Raw genomic sequence first — 17089 nt, forward strand, 5'->3', positions numbered from 1 at the left:
TTCTTTTGAATGGGAATAATCAGCCGTTAGAAATTCTTAAATACTATGACAGAAGGAATGCAATTGTCTGCCTTCTAGGAGAAAAGAATATTCCTGTGCTTTTGGGAAAGCGAGCCTTATGTCAGTGTTTCCTGATGAGGCTTTCAGTCTCGTAAGAAGCAGCTGTGCCTTGGGTTGGGATGGCGGGTAGGGATCCGCACGTTTTGAAAGGACGCTGGTATCAGTGGCAGTACAAAAGTTGCAATTCACGTTACCTTCAAAGCAGAGGCCAGCGCAAGAAACTATTTGGAGTCGGAAGGGATTGTAATTATTTTAGTGCCAATGTCAGTAAAGCCTTATTTGAGGACTGCTTTTGTATTTTCATTCATTATTTAAATTTATTATTTTATTGCTGTGGTAAAGACCAGATTAATTTGCTAGACTATTAAGGATATTAAAAGCCTAGCAAAATGAGCTAGAATGCTGGCATTGTTAAAACCTGAAGGTAAGCATAAGAAACTGCTTATCGTGGGGAGGAACCTTTACCATTTAAATTAGCTATGAAACTATACAGAATGAATAAATTACACTGCCATGTAATGAATATCTATCTGTAAATACATACAGTACTGATTTATTAGTTCATGAATGTATCGTTTTACAAGAACACTGATTTTTTTTTAAATTTAGAAATGGAAACGTCTGTTCAAACTAGCAAGAGCTAGTTAAACATTTTAAACTAGTTAATGACTCGGCAAAATGTAAATCTTAAGAATGGATTTCTAGTCCAGTTTGATTTTGAATTATATACACAAAAACTAACGCATCAAGTTTTGAGAAAAGATTGAAAAAACAATAAAGCTATTTTGTCAGTTGTAACTTGTATCTGTATTATGGATGAGTAGTGTAGATGTAGTGTTTGATGTGCTGTATTGACATGCAAGAGGGAGATTTAACTGAGAAGTATGAATAGTTATTTGTTGCTTCATTTTTTAGTAACAGAAATAAGAATTACTTGCCTTGAAAAAGAACAACTCTCTAAATTTTTTTTTTATAGCATCCTGCTTTCAATGTAGTCTGTATCAAATAAATAATCTATAAGGTAATATTCATTTCTGAGCTACAGAAATCTTGCCAGGTGAATAACTTTAAGCTTTAAGTCCACTGAATGCCTTTAGATTCAGATTCCTGGTGGCTTTTGTCATAGCAGTGGCTTGTCTAATTGATCAACGCCAAATTTTATATCCCCTGGATTTATAACTTACACGGTAGATATATCTAGGTGTGTAAATATAGGTTTCCTTTTGAAAAATATACGTTTTAAACAGAGGTCTAAAAAATTTCCAAGTCACCAGTCTTTCATTTTATTTCTTTTATTCTGCTTAAGAGGTGATTTGGCAGGTAAGAATCACATATAGTGTTGGTCATAGACCTTGCATTTCATTTGGCTTTTTCCAAGCCTTTTCAACTTGGCTGTTTTAAGGTGTAGCTAAAGATATTAACCGTTTTGATACCCAGTGCAATTTTCAAGAATGTAACAGAAGATTCTGTTTTCCAAAGTATCAACTTAAAATGATTTGGCTAAATCTCACTTATGTTTTTATTGAGAATAATTTTATTCTCCTTGTGTTATGGCCAGTAAAAGACACTGAACTTTTAAAGCCAAAAATCCATGAAAACTTGTACACAATAGCGTATTCCAAATAGCCTTGTGGCTTGCCAAACTCGTTGTTATACAGGTTAGAATAGAAAAGGGGCCTCTAAAAGTGCTTCCAGTGCTGAACTAGAGAATCCTTAGGACTGTCATGTTTTAGACCTCTTCTAACCGTTTGGCCCAGAATCGCATCCCGTACAAGCCAAGGATTCAGGAATGATGGTACCTCTTTCTTTTCACCGCGGGATCTCCTTCTAGGGCAGCAGCAGTTTAGCTGCTGTAGGTGGGGGGGTTTAAAGAGATCCTGTGCCAACTTCGTTAGGCATATTCTCTGGATAGTATGGCACTAAAGTTACTGTGCCCTGCTGAAATAATACCAGGTTGTAATAGGTCAATCTTACATTGCAAAATAGCTCATATTTTTTAAAACAGTTCATAGAAAATGTTTTGGGAGCTTTTTGGTGGTGATTTTTAATGTAAAAGTAATGTTAATTTTGTAAGTTATACTACTTAGTTATCTCTTTAAAATATTCTTTATTCAGTAAATATTACAGAATTCTAAAATACTTTAATCTTTTATCATTTCTCTAAGTTATTTTGAACAAAGGAAAGTACTACCTGGAAAGGAGATCTCAAAACACAATGTTAAATTTTTTGAAAAATATATAAGAGAATAAATGCAACTAACCTGCTTATAGCAAACAATATAAAAATTTATTTTTGTTTTACAAAATCTCTGCAGAGTAGACCTTCCTTTTAAAAAGAACTCCAGATATGCCAATAGGACTGGATATATGCTAATTTGAACTTATTTTTGTGTGTGTGTAGCTAAGTGTAAAAGTTGGCAGTTAAATCTTTGCAACTTCTGATTTCTAATATTCCCTAAAGAGATATTCTGAGGTATAGGAAATTACGTTAAAAACTGCATTACTGAAAACAAAACTTCAGCAGTAACAATTCTTCTCTGAATACAGCAAATGACTGAAAATGTCCTTTTCGACAAGGACGTGAGTGGTTCACAGGAATTTTCAGTACAGTGTAACAATCAAGTGATTAAGGTTTACCAACAATGTTTCTTCTTGAAGTACAATGGAATGTACTACTTTTATAAAAATAAAAGCCTTTTAAATCTGTAGAGTGAAATGGGCGAAATCAGTGGGTGCTGATGTTCCCGACGTTCCATGTTGCAGGTATGTCGGCTGGGAGGAATCAAGCACCTGGTTGATCTCTTGGATCACAGAGTCCTGGAAGTTCAGAAGAATGCTTGCGGCGCACTGAGAAACCTTGTTTACGGGAAGTCTACTGATGAAAACAAAATAGCAATGAAGAATGTTGGTGGGATACCTGCCCTTCTGCGATTGTTGAGAAAATCTGTTGATGCCGAAATAAAAGAGCTTGTAACAGGTAAGTTTTGAATAGAAACAAGCAGAGAACTATAATACAGATTATTTTTCTGAAGTGGCCAAGACTGGAATAACTGGTAAGTGACTGGAATGGAATATATCGACTGGATTTTTATTTGTGCCTTGGTATTTTTTTGTGAATACCAAATCACTTATTTTGATTACTGACAGTTAAAGTATTAGGATAGAAGTATAGATTCACTGGGAGAAGTGAATCTTGAGGCAGTTGCACTACAGCTCCACTTAGAACAAGTTTTCCCCTGGTATGATTCTCCTGCAGACACAGCTAGGTCTTGGTTAGGTATTTCTTTATTGACTCCTAACATTTGTTTTCTTACGGGCTTTTTTTTTTTTATCATCTGCTGACAACAGCTTTACATAAGGTCTTGGAGAATTCTTAAGATGGACCCAAACTATGTAAACGCGTGTTAAAGTACAGACAGAAAATTGCACGCATGCAAATTATAGAAGCATCTCAGTGCCCAGCCTGCTAGTAGAGTCGTGGCACGTGACTCTGTACACACTCCTAGTCTCTTCAGTAAGAGGTAGCAGATTTAGCTTATAACCCATGCACCTACTTGGCACTTGGTGCAGACAGAAAGTGCAGAAATAATAAATGATTTACAGTTCTAACACATGAAGGAACTCCATTTCCATCAAAACAAGGTGGATTTGTTGGGTACTGCATACATCTGCTATCTCTTTTTCTTAGTGTGGGAGTGATTTGGCTATGAAGGTTTTAGGGGATTGAAAAATATGAGAAGATAGAAAAAAAGCAGAGTTTTCACTTTGCTTAAACAGTTCCTTTCCAGTTTTAGTAGCTCCCTCTTTGGATTTTGTTAAGCTACGAAGCTAAACTACTTACCTACTAAGCAAAGCTGCGCAACAGTGCGCAAGTTAGAAGTAACAGAGGTGTCATACTGGGAGCCTTTCCAAGTCATTGCCTTGTTTAGAAAAGCTGTTAAGCAGGGAAAGGACTCTGTACAGAATGTATCCAAAGCATTTAAGTTCATATGCAGGTGTCGTGGTTTAACCCCAGCTGGCAACTAAGCACCACACAGCCTATTATTTTCCACATAAGCAAGCATTAAGATAACCTGCAGCTTTCATGTTCTCTCTAGAAGGATACAGTTTTTTCCTTAAGGAGTTATGTAAATGGAATATTTAAAACTAGAATTACACATTAGCTGCCTTGTCTGCTCTACAAAATTCATGTTTTATGCATCTAAATTACTTGTGCTTTTAAGATGTTAGGGATGGTTCCACAAACAAAGCCAAAGTCAAATTCTTAGTTATAGAAGGTATTTAGTCACTATTAAAAAAAAAAAACCTACACTGTCATCTATCCAAAAACATATAGCACATCATCTGTAAGAAAAAAAAGATTTTTTCAAATAAATATGTTATTTAATTTGAATTATAATTAAAGGTGACTCCTTCAGAAAAAGTGACTCTTACTTTTCAACACACATATTTTTAATTTTTTTAACCAGCTACAACAAAATGGAAAGTTTTGACCCAGTTGTCTTCTGGTTAAGTCAGTGGCATTGACTTCTGTTAGAGTTAGAACGCTTGAGAAGAATCCAGAGCAGACTTTCGGAGCTTAGGGATTTCTAAATGCTTTCTATAAATAGCAAAGAAAAGAAATGGAAAAGATCCAATGATTTTCTGTTTAATAATTAAAAACCGCCACCTATGTTAGAACTAAAAATAGCACACCACACCCAGTTCACTATGTTCCCAGATTAAGATAATGTAAATACAGTTAAATTAGTATCAGTCTACATCACTAGAAACACTACGTGTCTGACTTCTAGTTTAAAATCGCCACTCTTCATTCCTGCTGTAGTTTATTCATTGTTTTTCATATAAAATGGATTTTCCAGTGTAACATTTAAGGAAGTACAATGCTTTTCGTTTTCCTGAGGATGGTCTTTCTTCCTTACTAAATGAATTATACTTTCATTATCAGCAGTATCAATTGCCTTTGAACGATGACAGGTATATCTGGTGTCACTGCAAGTGACGTTCATCCGGTTTACTTTAATAGGCAGTTAGATAGATGAAAACTTTATTATCCCAGATAAGTGCAATTAGAATAACAAACTTCTTGCAATCTGTATAGCTATTTTTCACATGGATTCATTTATATAAAATTTGTGAGGAATTATGTCGTCAAAAGCAATCTTTTAAACTCAGAAATTATTTGGGAACATGCCCTAATGATTAACTATGGTAAGTTTGAAAAACTAGCGTACTGGAGGAGGGTTTAATTGCACAAACATGTTTTAGAGGAGTTAGAAAACAGTAGGAATACTGGGGTCTATATTTAATTAACAGTAACTGAAATGACACGATTGAAATGCAGGGAGATAAAGAAGTGGAAACTGAATGGAAAGCTACATTAAAAAATGCAGAAAGCATAATTGCAAAACCACAAGAATGTTTTAAGAGGGAAGCAAGTCATCTTTTTAATGGCTATAGATTATTCAGAAAATAAAATGTGCTAAATCACTTTTCATAATCATTATATGAAAATGAAGTAGTAGTTTTTAAAGCAAACGTCTTTAAAAGTTGAACTTTGGAATGCATTGGAAGAGGATAACTCTACACTGAGCTCGCTCCAGCTGCATGCGGTTTCCATTGCTGCTGACCCATGGCAGCCTTGCTGTCCCGTGCCCTGCAGTGAAAAGGTCCTTAGAGGGAAAGTACCCTTTTTTTGGTAACTGCAACACATTTCATTAGGTTTCAGCACAGCGCTTTCTGGAGGCTACTCTTTTTCACGTTCCAGCACAGCTTCAGCACTAGCCAGCAGAAATATTGGTGGGGCCTTCCTGACTGTGTGCAAGAGCTCCATTCCCTAGCAAGTGACGTGAAGGATCTGCACTGGTTCGTGCTGTCTGGTTATGTTTTTACGTTGCAGTCAGCAGAGCCTGGAATCAATCTGTGAATTTCAGGATCTCATGTCTTGGAAGGCTTATACAGCAGAGAACTGTCTATGAGGTAGAAATCAAAATATTGCATGTTCTTGAACCCAGACACAGTTTTCTAACAATTGAGTCTACTTCCAAGAGACCTCAGAAACAGCCCTTTGGTATGTTAAAATGTGAGAAACGTTGGTGTACTGCACTACTGTAAGTTTTCCAGAGAAAGCGAGTCAGATGCCTACCTTAATAGAGTAGTTTCTTGATTTTCATCAGATCTTTAGCAGCAGAGATGAGCCACAAACCGTGCCCTCCCCAGAGCGAGACGTCTGATCCAGTCTTTTGAATAGATGGTTTTCTGTCAGGATTCCTCCCTGAAACGTCAAGCAAGTGACAGTGCTGAACTTGGGGAGTGGTACGATTTTAGAGCTGGAAGGAAGGAAGAATGAGCACAAATTCCAGCAACAATTAATCACTAGCTTAGCTGTACGGTAAAGCTCTGTCCTTAAAGGGGAAGGAGGTTGCTGTTGATGGTCCTGGCAATTCTTCATAGTTTATTTCTTCAAATTAGTACTACCTCAGCCAGTTCAGTTGAGAAATGCTGTTCTCTGTCCAGCAGCACGATCTTTTGTATACACAGTGTCATCTTTGTGAGAGATGGCATTCTTGCAGCAGTTGACACTGTGCATTGTTGCTTGTGTATTTTTGGAAAAGGGACCCTGGGTTCTGCAGTTCCAGGCAACCCGAGGGAACGTGGGAGAAGGTACAGAAACAGCTGCAAGTCCCACACAGTTTTGCAAACTAAGCACTCCGTGAAATGGGTGTAGTTTCCTGTCACAACTTTCACGTTACTATAATATTTACCTCAATTCTACTCTGCATACAGTCCAAAGTACTTTGCAGGTTTTACACAGTGGATCACAGAGGTAGCGTAGGATCATCCATGTTCAGCAGCAGACCTCCAAGCTGGTGCAGCTGCTGAAGGACTCTCAATAAACCTGCTCCCCCTTTGGTTAACGCTACCTGATGTGAGCAGCGGCAGTGGAACTCATTGCAGTAAACTCGTCTAGGGTCTTAAAAATCTGGATTAAAATGCCAAGATTCAAAACCAAAATAAAGCATGAAAAAGTGTGGCTGGATACAGAGCAGAAACAAAGTTCTCTGTCGCTGGCAATGCCAAGGTTCCATGAGTAGCTGAGCCCCCACAACACCCCAGAGTACAAAGCCATCCAGCAAGGAATGAGCAAATCATACTTTTCTCTTTCCCGTCCAGAAATTTTCATTTGTGTTGGTTTTAGTTTTGTTTTTTTTTTTAACCCATGACTTAAGCTTGACTTTAAACAGCTAAAGCTGTTGACTGAGGAGACAGAGATCATTATGCGTTGATGTCTTTTAGTCCTAATGAAATTGCTGGCTTACCTTATACATTTCATGTGTTCTCTGAATTAGGTAACAAAATAAAGCTTTGAAGAGTTACCACATAAGGGATTTTCTGAACAGAGCAATTATTTTACAATTTTACAATCCTATTACAGTTGCTTAAGTGACATCAGTAATGTAACCAATTCAACACTGAACCCGTAACCAGCAGAAACAAACCGACAAAAGCAAACCCTTACAACGCTAAAAGCTACTGAATCAGAGAGAAGGTGGTTTTTAATTATCCTCACACTTCATTGCTATATATTAGAAAAGACAGATTTATCACCTGAAAATATTGCTATAGATCCCAGTCCAGAAGGATTATGAATAAATATAGAAAATTTTGTACATCAGAACAGTCGATACACAATTGTCTTAATATTCTTCCCTGAGAAGAAAATGTTAGAGACAAGGAGATGTTAGGAGTTATTTCCCGTGAAACAACTTCTCTTGGTTAAGGAACATCGCTAGCCTGTCACCCATGAGGCGCTGCTAAGGATCAACAAACTCGTTCTGTCCCAGCTTACTTTTGATGAGCAGTGAGAAAGATGAAGCCGAAGTTCTGCTTACAAATTACAGCTCTTCTAGTAACTCCAGCAACTGCTAGTAAAGTGGCTGAGGATCAAAACAATTATTTATCTTGCCTGCTTAATTTTTGCTGTTACAGAAGCTAACCAGTCTCGTCCAAGTTCAGTCCAGGAGTGGATGTAAAATCCTTATTATGAAGAAAAGTGATGATTTGTAAGTGAAGTAGCCGACATTTGATGCAGTTAGGTTTGCTGATTTTGTATGTCGCTGTAAAGTGGCATCTACTGGTTTTCTTGCACCAGGGCCCACAGACTTAAAGCAGCATTGCTGTGATAGGCATTGACCTTTAAAAATCAATAAAAATAAAACCTTGTATTTCATGAGGTGCTTACAGTCTGTGACAACAAAACTGTTGCAAATCTGAGAAACTCTAGATAACAAGCTATTAACTTTTATACTAATTAATAAAATATTTACATGTGGTATGCAGCTATTGCACTATTTTCTGCATTCCATACACCTTACCACATAACGGTAGAAAAAGGCCAGTGAAATTTCATAGACATTAGTTTCATACTTCTGTGTTTCAGTAAGATCAGCGATGATCTACTTCACTGTTAGTTTCTACTGTATATTACATACTTTGCTGTTCGTTTTCAGCTGATGCTGCCATTTGTAAAGTAGATGAAAGCACTATGTTTGTGCTATTACAGGGCTAGTCTTTTTCCGTACCTTAGTATAGGAGATGAAGCTTACTGCATTTATTAATCTGTGACTGGAGTTTTAAATATAATTTATTTTACTTCTATAGAAAGCCATCAGTTTGTATGCTTGAATATGTTACTCCTGAATAATATCCAGCAATTTATAGAGATCTTTTTTTTGGAGGGCGGAGGTGTTAAAAAATCATAGCAGTGTTTTTTCCATATTTATGCTAGTTCTAGTGCTTTCATTGTTGTATTTGGAAAGTTTAGGTAGAAACATGTTTGTTTCCTTACAAGCTGATAAATCTGGATTTGTACTAGGTAATCACATGACCTTTTATTTCAGGATTTATAATTGCAGTTGAGAAGACATCAAGTTGTCTAAATTAATGATTCTTTTCAGTTGTTTGCCTAAAGGATACTGTTCTTAGAATAGGACTAGTAGAAGGAATGGTAAAGGTATCAAAAGAAAATGTCCATATATTTTTCTTGAGCGGTATATGACACCAACGTGTTTCAACAGTAATATAAGATATACTTCATATACACGGAGTTCTTTATGTCAACACAATAGAAAAGTGAATGCTAGTGTTGATTTGAGTTACACTGGAATAGAAATTACCAGATTGCTGAGTTTTACAAAGAAAAACAGCTTTGGACACACAGCCTTCCCAAGCTCAGATTACAGTAGGTAAGTGCTACAAGAACACAGAGCTGCTCCTTTTCCTTCTGTTACTACAATTCATTATAGGCCAAATCTTGACCCTTGCAGATCTAAATTAGCATACTGTCTTCCATACATTACAGCACCAAGTGAGGCATTTCACAGCTGTTGTCGGGTCATGGGTTCCAGTAATGCTCTCCTGAGCCCAGTATAGTAATCTTGGGCGTAATCACAGATCCATCTGGCTACACATACTTTGCTTGCATCTGTTCCAGCCCAGAGCGTTATGTGCAGCAAGCAGCATATAGAAACAGACTGTTACTATTTAGTGTGTTGAAAAAACAGTTCTTCGTAAATAATTTCTCCCCAGTTGAAAGAGCCCTATGGAACATTATGAAAATTCAGTTGATTTTTCAGTATTTCTATGACCTATCCACATGCAGTGGGATTTGATTAGAAACAGTTGCAATCACTAAATGCAATAACATTAAGTTTTGTCTTTATAGATTCCGAAGTACCTGTTTTCACTAGATGTTCCAGTTCTGGATTTTTTTTTTTTTTTTTTCCCCCGTTCTACTTCATATCGCCTTGTCCGGATCACATTTCCAGGACAAAATTTGATCCTTGCTGCCTAAGTCTTGAGGTCTTTTTTTGTTTCTCCGTAATTTTTTGGTACATTATGTGAGTTAATTCAAGCATCTGTCATCCTCACAGAAGTTCACCCAAGTTGTCTTCTCTATATACAGCTAGATCTGCTGTTTCGTGGCATTACAGGCTGGCATTACAGGGAGTATCATAGCTGGCATGTGGAGTCTGGTCTCTGGGCCTAACTGGCAGACATTTCCTCATCACAGATCTTTGAACCTCCAGATACGCTCCGAGTAAAGTGGTACAGAAACATGAAGACTGAAGAGAGGGCTGTATTACTGCAGAGTCTTGTCCTTTTCCCTTCTAACAGTAATTTCCTTCCTGAGAAGAATCCTTTTCTCCATTATTCTCTAAATATTTTTTGAATCCTTAGGGAAAAAAAAAAAAACAGAAAACGACCCCCCAAAACCTCAGTCACTGAAACTTAGTGGTTTAGATTTGTCTCTCTGTTGCTGCTCTGTTACAGTTTGTAGAAATTTTAAGTGCTTTCAAAGTGTCTTTACATGAGGAAGGAACATCATCGGTTAAAATCAATTTCTATTATTAAAGGTGTACGGGAACAGTTTGACCAGCATCTTAGAGCCAGAGACCCTGGACCTTTACAACAAAAAGCTGATTCTTTCAAATTTTCGGGAGAAAACTGTTAAACCAAACTCTCTCTGCTGCACTATTATGTGTAGGTATTTCTTCAGTTTAGTTCATCTCTGCTCCTTTTAAGCACTCAATTCTATAGTCAGTTCCTCAGAAAAGGCTCCCAGATTATCCTACTTCTTTCTTTTTTTTTTTTTTTTTTTTTTTGCTGGACTGGAGTTTACATTAGTCAAGATTGTTTGGCCTTAAGCAAAGCTTGTCAGGTTCAAGGATGGTAAGGATGGTATCTAAATTAATAAGATTTCTTCTCTCTATTTTCTAAGTAGTAGGGGTTTCAGTCTAGAAAACCAGAAGTTTATGGGCAAGGCTTTTCTTTTTTTTTTTTTTTTTTTTCATTTGCAAGTGTTAATGTATATCCCAATCCTATGTGGAAAATATCCTCAAAACACCTACTGGTACTGTTTCTAGTTGCCATTATTTTTAGAGAATAGAGTACCCTGGCTGTCCTCACCCTATCTGCACCCAGTAACTTCAAACGTGCGATCTATCTGAAGTTGATGGTGTTAAAACAGAACTCTGTTCTGCGTCCATAAGGCAAACCTCAAATACCTTGTCTTTGTATCAGTAGTCCTCAACTTCATTCATGGTATTGTGTTTGGAGGGTTATGTTTTGTTGTTGCCTCCCATTTACAAGGTGGTTGTTACTTCCGCATGCTTTTGTCAGCTGCCACTAGCTGGTCCTGTCCCTTGTTGCATCTTCTGTTCATTTACCCGAGGCCCAAAACAACTTCAAAGCCCTGTAAATACCAATCGCTCGATCTGCTGTCAGCAAGTATTGTTATGCCAAGGAAGATGACAGATGGGGTCAAAGAACAATCCCTCTCATCTGCTTTAGAAGGCTGTATAATTCAGTATTTTTGACTGTTTTAAGTGTTTCTTCTTTGAGAGTCCTGCTGTGCACAACTTTGGGCTTCTGTTTTCACAGAATCACAGAGTAGTTGAGGTTGGAAGGGACCTCTGGAGGTCGCCCTGTCCACACGCACACCTCCCCGCGTGAGCAGGGCCGCGTGGAGCAGACTGCCCAGGACCGTGTCCATGTTTTACCTGTGTGACAAATATTTGTCTATCATCCTCATTTGTGATGTTACATCAATTCTAAAAAAATTCAGGACAGGATAGGAAAAAGATCAGGGGGCTCTAAAATACCTTCAGTGAGTAACTTCTGACTTAAAGGACTCATTTGACTCTGTCAGTACTCCAATGTATAGTCCCTAAATTTTGCTAATTTTAGGATCTAGTGCATGAACCTATACACTCTACATCAAGATTCTTTTATTAAAGCTATTGGGATTTTTATATTGACTTTGTTGGGATGAGATCTTATAGAAGATGTATATCTGTATCTTTAAACATCTCAGCTATTTAAAAGCATTTTCTCTACAGTTTAATCAGGGTTAGATGTTTTCATTATTTTTTAATACTTATGCTGGAATATTTCATTCAAGAGCCAGACATCTAGGTTTTTCTATACTAGGTAGTATTAAATATGAGCTGGAAAGTTGCTTTGTTTTTGAGAAGGCAGACATATTCCTTAAAGGTTGTTGTTTTCATTTTTATTCTTATGATCTAATCAATTTAAATGACTGGCTAAAACTTCGGAGATGGATATTTGTTTGTTAAAGACTCATGTTCCTTGTCACTTTAGATGCAAATGTCAAGGTAAATTCTCTGTCTTGTCTAAAATGAATTTTATGAAAAAAATGTGCAACCATTGCTAATACCAAAGCAGTTTTGTCAATGATAGCAACTGCAAATTTTCATGTAGATAGGCTCTCAACTTTATCGTGCTACTTATTTTAATTTCCTGAGTGGGATTATTTTGGACAATGTTCACAGAAATGTTATTTTCGCATGGTCATCTCTGAGAGCTGTAAGGGTCAGAATTTCAGGCAAAAATAAGGCAGGCAATCCCTGATCAAAAAAAGAAAACAAAAAGACCCACTTCTCATTAGAACTACAGAAGCTTTTTCATATGGCATTTTAAACTCTCCTGCAAAGCTTACTGATATTTTTTTTTCCCCTGGTGCTGTTACTGCTGATTTCCTTCCTCCATTAAGAATTATCCATCCTTGGTAATGCTGGTATCTTTTGAACTTAGCCTTCTCTTCTCAGGTTTTCCCCACCTTTAGGCAATGCCAAGCACTAATAGTGGTTTGTGATTTTTTTCCTGCTGTATTTTATAGTACATTCACAGACTAAGCAAGAACCACGAGGCCAGCTGAAGCAATCAGCTGAATTAAACACAAACTAAAGGGTAACGTGAGTAGCAAGCAGAAGTTCCTCTCCTTCCAAACCCAGAGGTGCTAGGGACAAGAGAGATCTGCCTACGTAGGTAAATGGACTTAGCACTCCCCTTGCTACACAGAGTTGTTTGTGTCTGGGATGTTCACCAGTCTTCCAGAATGATGGAAGTTGCAGCTAATAGCTGTTGAAAAGTGATTTTTTTGAAATTCACCCTCTACCTACAGCTTCAAACTGCCTCTTTGGACTTAGGCAGGTGATTCTGTGACAGTTAAATACTTACTTGTAAGTGTACCTCCACAACAATGAGGCATAAAAAGGCACTGTTATTTAAATGACATACAAAATTACACTGTAGTCCCAGAAGTCTCATAGACCTTACCTTAATACAGCATTGTACCAGCTCCTACCACCATTTTCCTTATCTTTGAATGGAAACTTCCCAAATTATAACTGCCTTTGCCTTCAGGGTTTATTTCTAATAAGCACTAAATTTGGTCCCAATTATCTTAAAATGAGCACTCCACAAATAATCAGAGTCTATTCTCATTTTTAACATGAAGACTAAAGGGCTGTCTAATACCCAGTTCTGCTTTGTAAAATCAATAGCTGAAGACTTCTCCCAAATTAGGAAATGAAGTGTCCTGGTGAGAGCTTTTGCCTTCACATAGTGAACACAGGGGTAATAAATCATTCATCATCTAATCAAGCTACCTCCTTGAGAGTCCAGCTTCTGGGCAAGTTTTGACATAGTTACTCAGTGGAACTCTAGTGATTCGCTCCTCGAACACTCCCAGGCTAATCCTGATGGACAAGTTAATATTTGCAAAAGCTTGACGGGCTTCTTGGAGGGACTGAGTCCAGGGAGTTCCTCTGGCTGGTCTTGTCAGTCTGTGCCATTGTGCCCGTATATGAAAAAGAGATGCTGCTGGCTATTCTCTTCCAGTGTCTTCGCAAGCATCTGCGGTACCGCGTTCCTCTGAAGGCAAGGCAGGGGTGCGTGTGCCACGTCCCTTCTGGCTCTAGCGAGTGCTGCTGCGGGTAACTGCATTGGGCCAGCAATGCCTGGGTAGGTAGCGTATCATTTTGTGGCCTTGGTATTTCGAACGGCAGCCAGCTGCTCCGGCTTTTTCACAAGCTATAGGTTAGCCAGTAAATATTTAGAGGCAGTGGTACTTAGCAAGGCTGAGAGATTTACCCCTATGCCACTAACTGCACAGTAATATTTTCAAAGCTAGGTCACATAGACTCGAGCATGCTATTTTCCTGTACGTTTCACATTACAACAATATGGCAAACGTGACAGTTGTCCTGTGTCTGTCTCACTTGTAACGTAGGTTCCATAGCTCAAGCCATTTGTTTGAGTGAAACCACACCTGGATTCTTCAGCAATGATGCAGCCGGGAGAATTGTCTGTAAACTGTTTCTAACTCCATCGTTGTGTGGTTTCTTTGCATTTAAGATAGATATCCTAGTTTAGATTCCAACAAAATGAGACTTTTGAGTTTTAAAGTTTTTCGCTATCTTTGGGGAGGTCAGTGTAAGGGGGTGATCAAAACAGCCCCATCTCAAAGTCTGGGCTCGTTCTGCTTTCCCTTGAAGCAACCGCAGTCAAATAAAAATGCCTTGGGTTTAGAAAAGGCAGCTGAAGGTTTTGTGAGGGTGTTCTGGCTCTTCTGAGGGTTCATTGTACACTCTTCGCCTAATTGCCCAAAAGTCCGTTTGCTCGGTAGGTGAGCTGCTGAAGAAAGTTGCATTATTCAAGGACAGCCAAGTTAGCAACCATCATCTCCAACCAAACGTTCAAGTTATCTTTGTGTGTGAGCTAAACCACGGAGGTAAGAATCTCCAGGAACCACTGCGTGACACGTTAAGTACGTTGGCTGCCTGTCTCGTAACGAGAAATCAAGACAGTCATAACTCTCCTGACGTATGCATCCCCCCGCGGAGCCCCCTCTTAACTGTTGCACTGAAGAGAAAAAGACAGGATGTTTCATGCAAAGATTTTTCTCTTATTTTTGTGCGGCTGTATTAAACTTTTGCTGTCTTATAAATTTTTGGTTTTGTTAACTCTTGTAACATTTCCTGTCTTGTCCCCCCATAATTTATTTCTGAGGAAACTAAATGTTCAAGATCTAGTCAAACTGAAAACCATATGGTTTATAGTAGCAGCTTTATTGGGCTATTGAGGAAATGCTGTTTAATGTTTTTTGCTGAGCTATACGCAGCTATACTACTTTACAATTAGTAAAATACTGTATGTGAGGAAAATATTTAGAGGGAGATGAGTACCTGGTGAGAATTTAGATGCATTTTAAGCTGTGTTTCACGATGAAAAAGATGAGTAAATGCCATGTTTAGCATTTTACTTGCATATACAGTTCTGCTGATAATTTATGTCAGATCTCAGACTTTTGTATCTGAATGTCATGTAAGAAGGTTCCGCAGGGTAGGGAACTATAGAGTTCTGCCTGAGGATAAAAGATCGACAGCGGTTTCATTTGGCTAATAGGTGAATGTAAAATACTCTAGGCTTCTTGCTATAGTTGCCAGGAAGAAAGTTTCTGTAGGATTTTTACATTCGCTCTTGTGTGTGAAGCTCTGCACTTAAGTCTCTGATATCCCAGGCATCCCATGCAAGAAAGCAGTAATACCAGTGCAGGCCATTCTTCCCGTGTTTATCATTGGGGAAAAAAACCCAAAACCATATCCCCCCTCCATTGCTCATCTTGCATTCCTCCTTCCTCAATGCTGGCTTTCCAGGTTCTGCCTGATACAGAATCATGTCACGTCACGCACTTGGGACCTTTACTGAAAACTCTTTAATGGCTACTACCCATCTGCCAATCTACCTTCTTTGTCATTTTTTCAGAAATTTTTTCACGAGACCTCGTGTTTGCAAAACACTGATGATCTTTCAGCCATGACGTCCATAGATTTGGTTTCTTCTGGCTTTATTTTTGCTCTTGTACTCTTACGACCTTCTGCCTGCAAAGTTGTAGAGATTTCCAGTGTAAACAGTCTCTCTCTTAAGAATATTGCCAAATCTCTTCCATGTTCCTTTTGAAGAAGTAGTTTATAACTTTAATCTCCAAGTTGCATATAAATCAGGATAATGATCTGTTTCTTCCCTCTCCCAAACCTTTTTTTCAGGGTTGTTGAAGACTCACCCTTTGGAGGTCAGATGTTCATGCCTTTTTTTGAATAGGATGAAGAGTTCAGAAAAATGCCTTATCTCTCCTGATAAATATGCCTTCTCACCTCAGACTGCCGACTGGCTAGGACTAATGCGGCAACAAAAAATACCGCTGGGGATCAGGTTGTACTCACAGAGGGCATGCACTTTCAGTGGCCTCTGTAAGGAGCATTTTTATCTCTGAGCTTTAGCTGCCCTTCCACTGAAGGCTGCACCATTGTCTGAGGTACAAAGCGTGGCCCGTTTCTCCTGACAGAGCAGTGACGGTTCCAGTCGTGACCTCTGCAGGTCAGGAGCTTACTGCTGATGGTCCCCGCAGTTGTAATGTCCGCATCAACAGCTACTGGAGGGAGGTTACCAGCAGCTGCCTTCTTCGGAGATACTTTCTCTGTTCATGTCAATATTCGCACCTTTCCTTCTACGGGAATTCTCCTCTGGGAGAGGGACCAACCAGTAGCGCAGGGTGCCGTTCCTGCCAGGCACGCTCGGGAAGCAGTGTCACTGGTATCCCGCTCCTTTCCAGCTGCAGTGACTGCGTGCACACCTACAAATGTGCACAGAGATGACAGACGTCAGTAAAACTCTAGTTAATAGGAAATGACTAAATTACTTTCATTTTTTGTTTTCTATGAAGTTTCAAGCTGAATTAATCTGGCGAATCCATTAGTGACCTCTTTAGGAACAGAAGCGTCTGCTATGGCGTGTTTATAGCAGCTTGCACTGATGTGGCATGTTGCCTGGCATGCTACAAAAAAAGAAAGATTTTTCCTCCCGTTACAGGTAGTCAGTATGGGATTGATCTTTGGGTATGTAAGAAAGCTGTTAGCCTTAGAGAGATACACCGAGCTTGAGGCACGCATGTTTCAGAAAGATGGAAAGGTGTTTTGCAAATGGGATGAGCGTGTGTGCCGGTAGGGAGTGTTCCTCCGGACTCCCGTAGTGCAGCGGGGCCTTCCCCTCCTCTCGGGTAGCAGGATGAGCTGTACCTCGGGAAAGGAAGAAGGGAACCTCTCCTGTCAGTCAGCGCCTGCTTCTGCTGAGTACTTTTCCTTAAGAAAAGAGTGCTTACTCACCG

The 17089-nt window shown here is 38.8% G+C and overlaps 1 protein-coding gene across 1 annotated transcript in view; it reads left to right on the plus strand.

Annotated features, from left to right (window-relative positions):
- The window catches only part of PKP4 (plakophilin 4), a 101763-nt gene that overhangs the window by 70441 nt on the left and 14233 nt on the right, over positions 1–17089 (plus strand). The window contains exon 12 of the mRNA XM_087732981.1: positions 2824–3037. Within this exon, the coding sequence (XP_087589107.1) occupies positions 2824–3037 (214 nt within the window). The remainder of the gene's footprint in view (positions 1–2823; positions 3038–17089) is intronic.

The sequence above is a fragment of the Nipponia nippon genome, unplaced genomic scaffold (genome assembly GCF_047370975.1).
Source record: "Nipponia nippon isolate SJK-2023a ecotype South Korea unplaced genomic scaffold, ASM4737097v1 scaffold_5, whole genome shotgun sequence".
Classification (NCBI taxonomy): Eukaryota; Metazoa; Chordata; class Aves; order Pelecaniformes; family Threskiornithidae; genus Nipponia; species Nipponia nippon.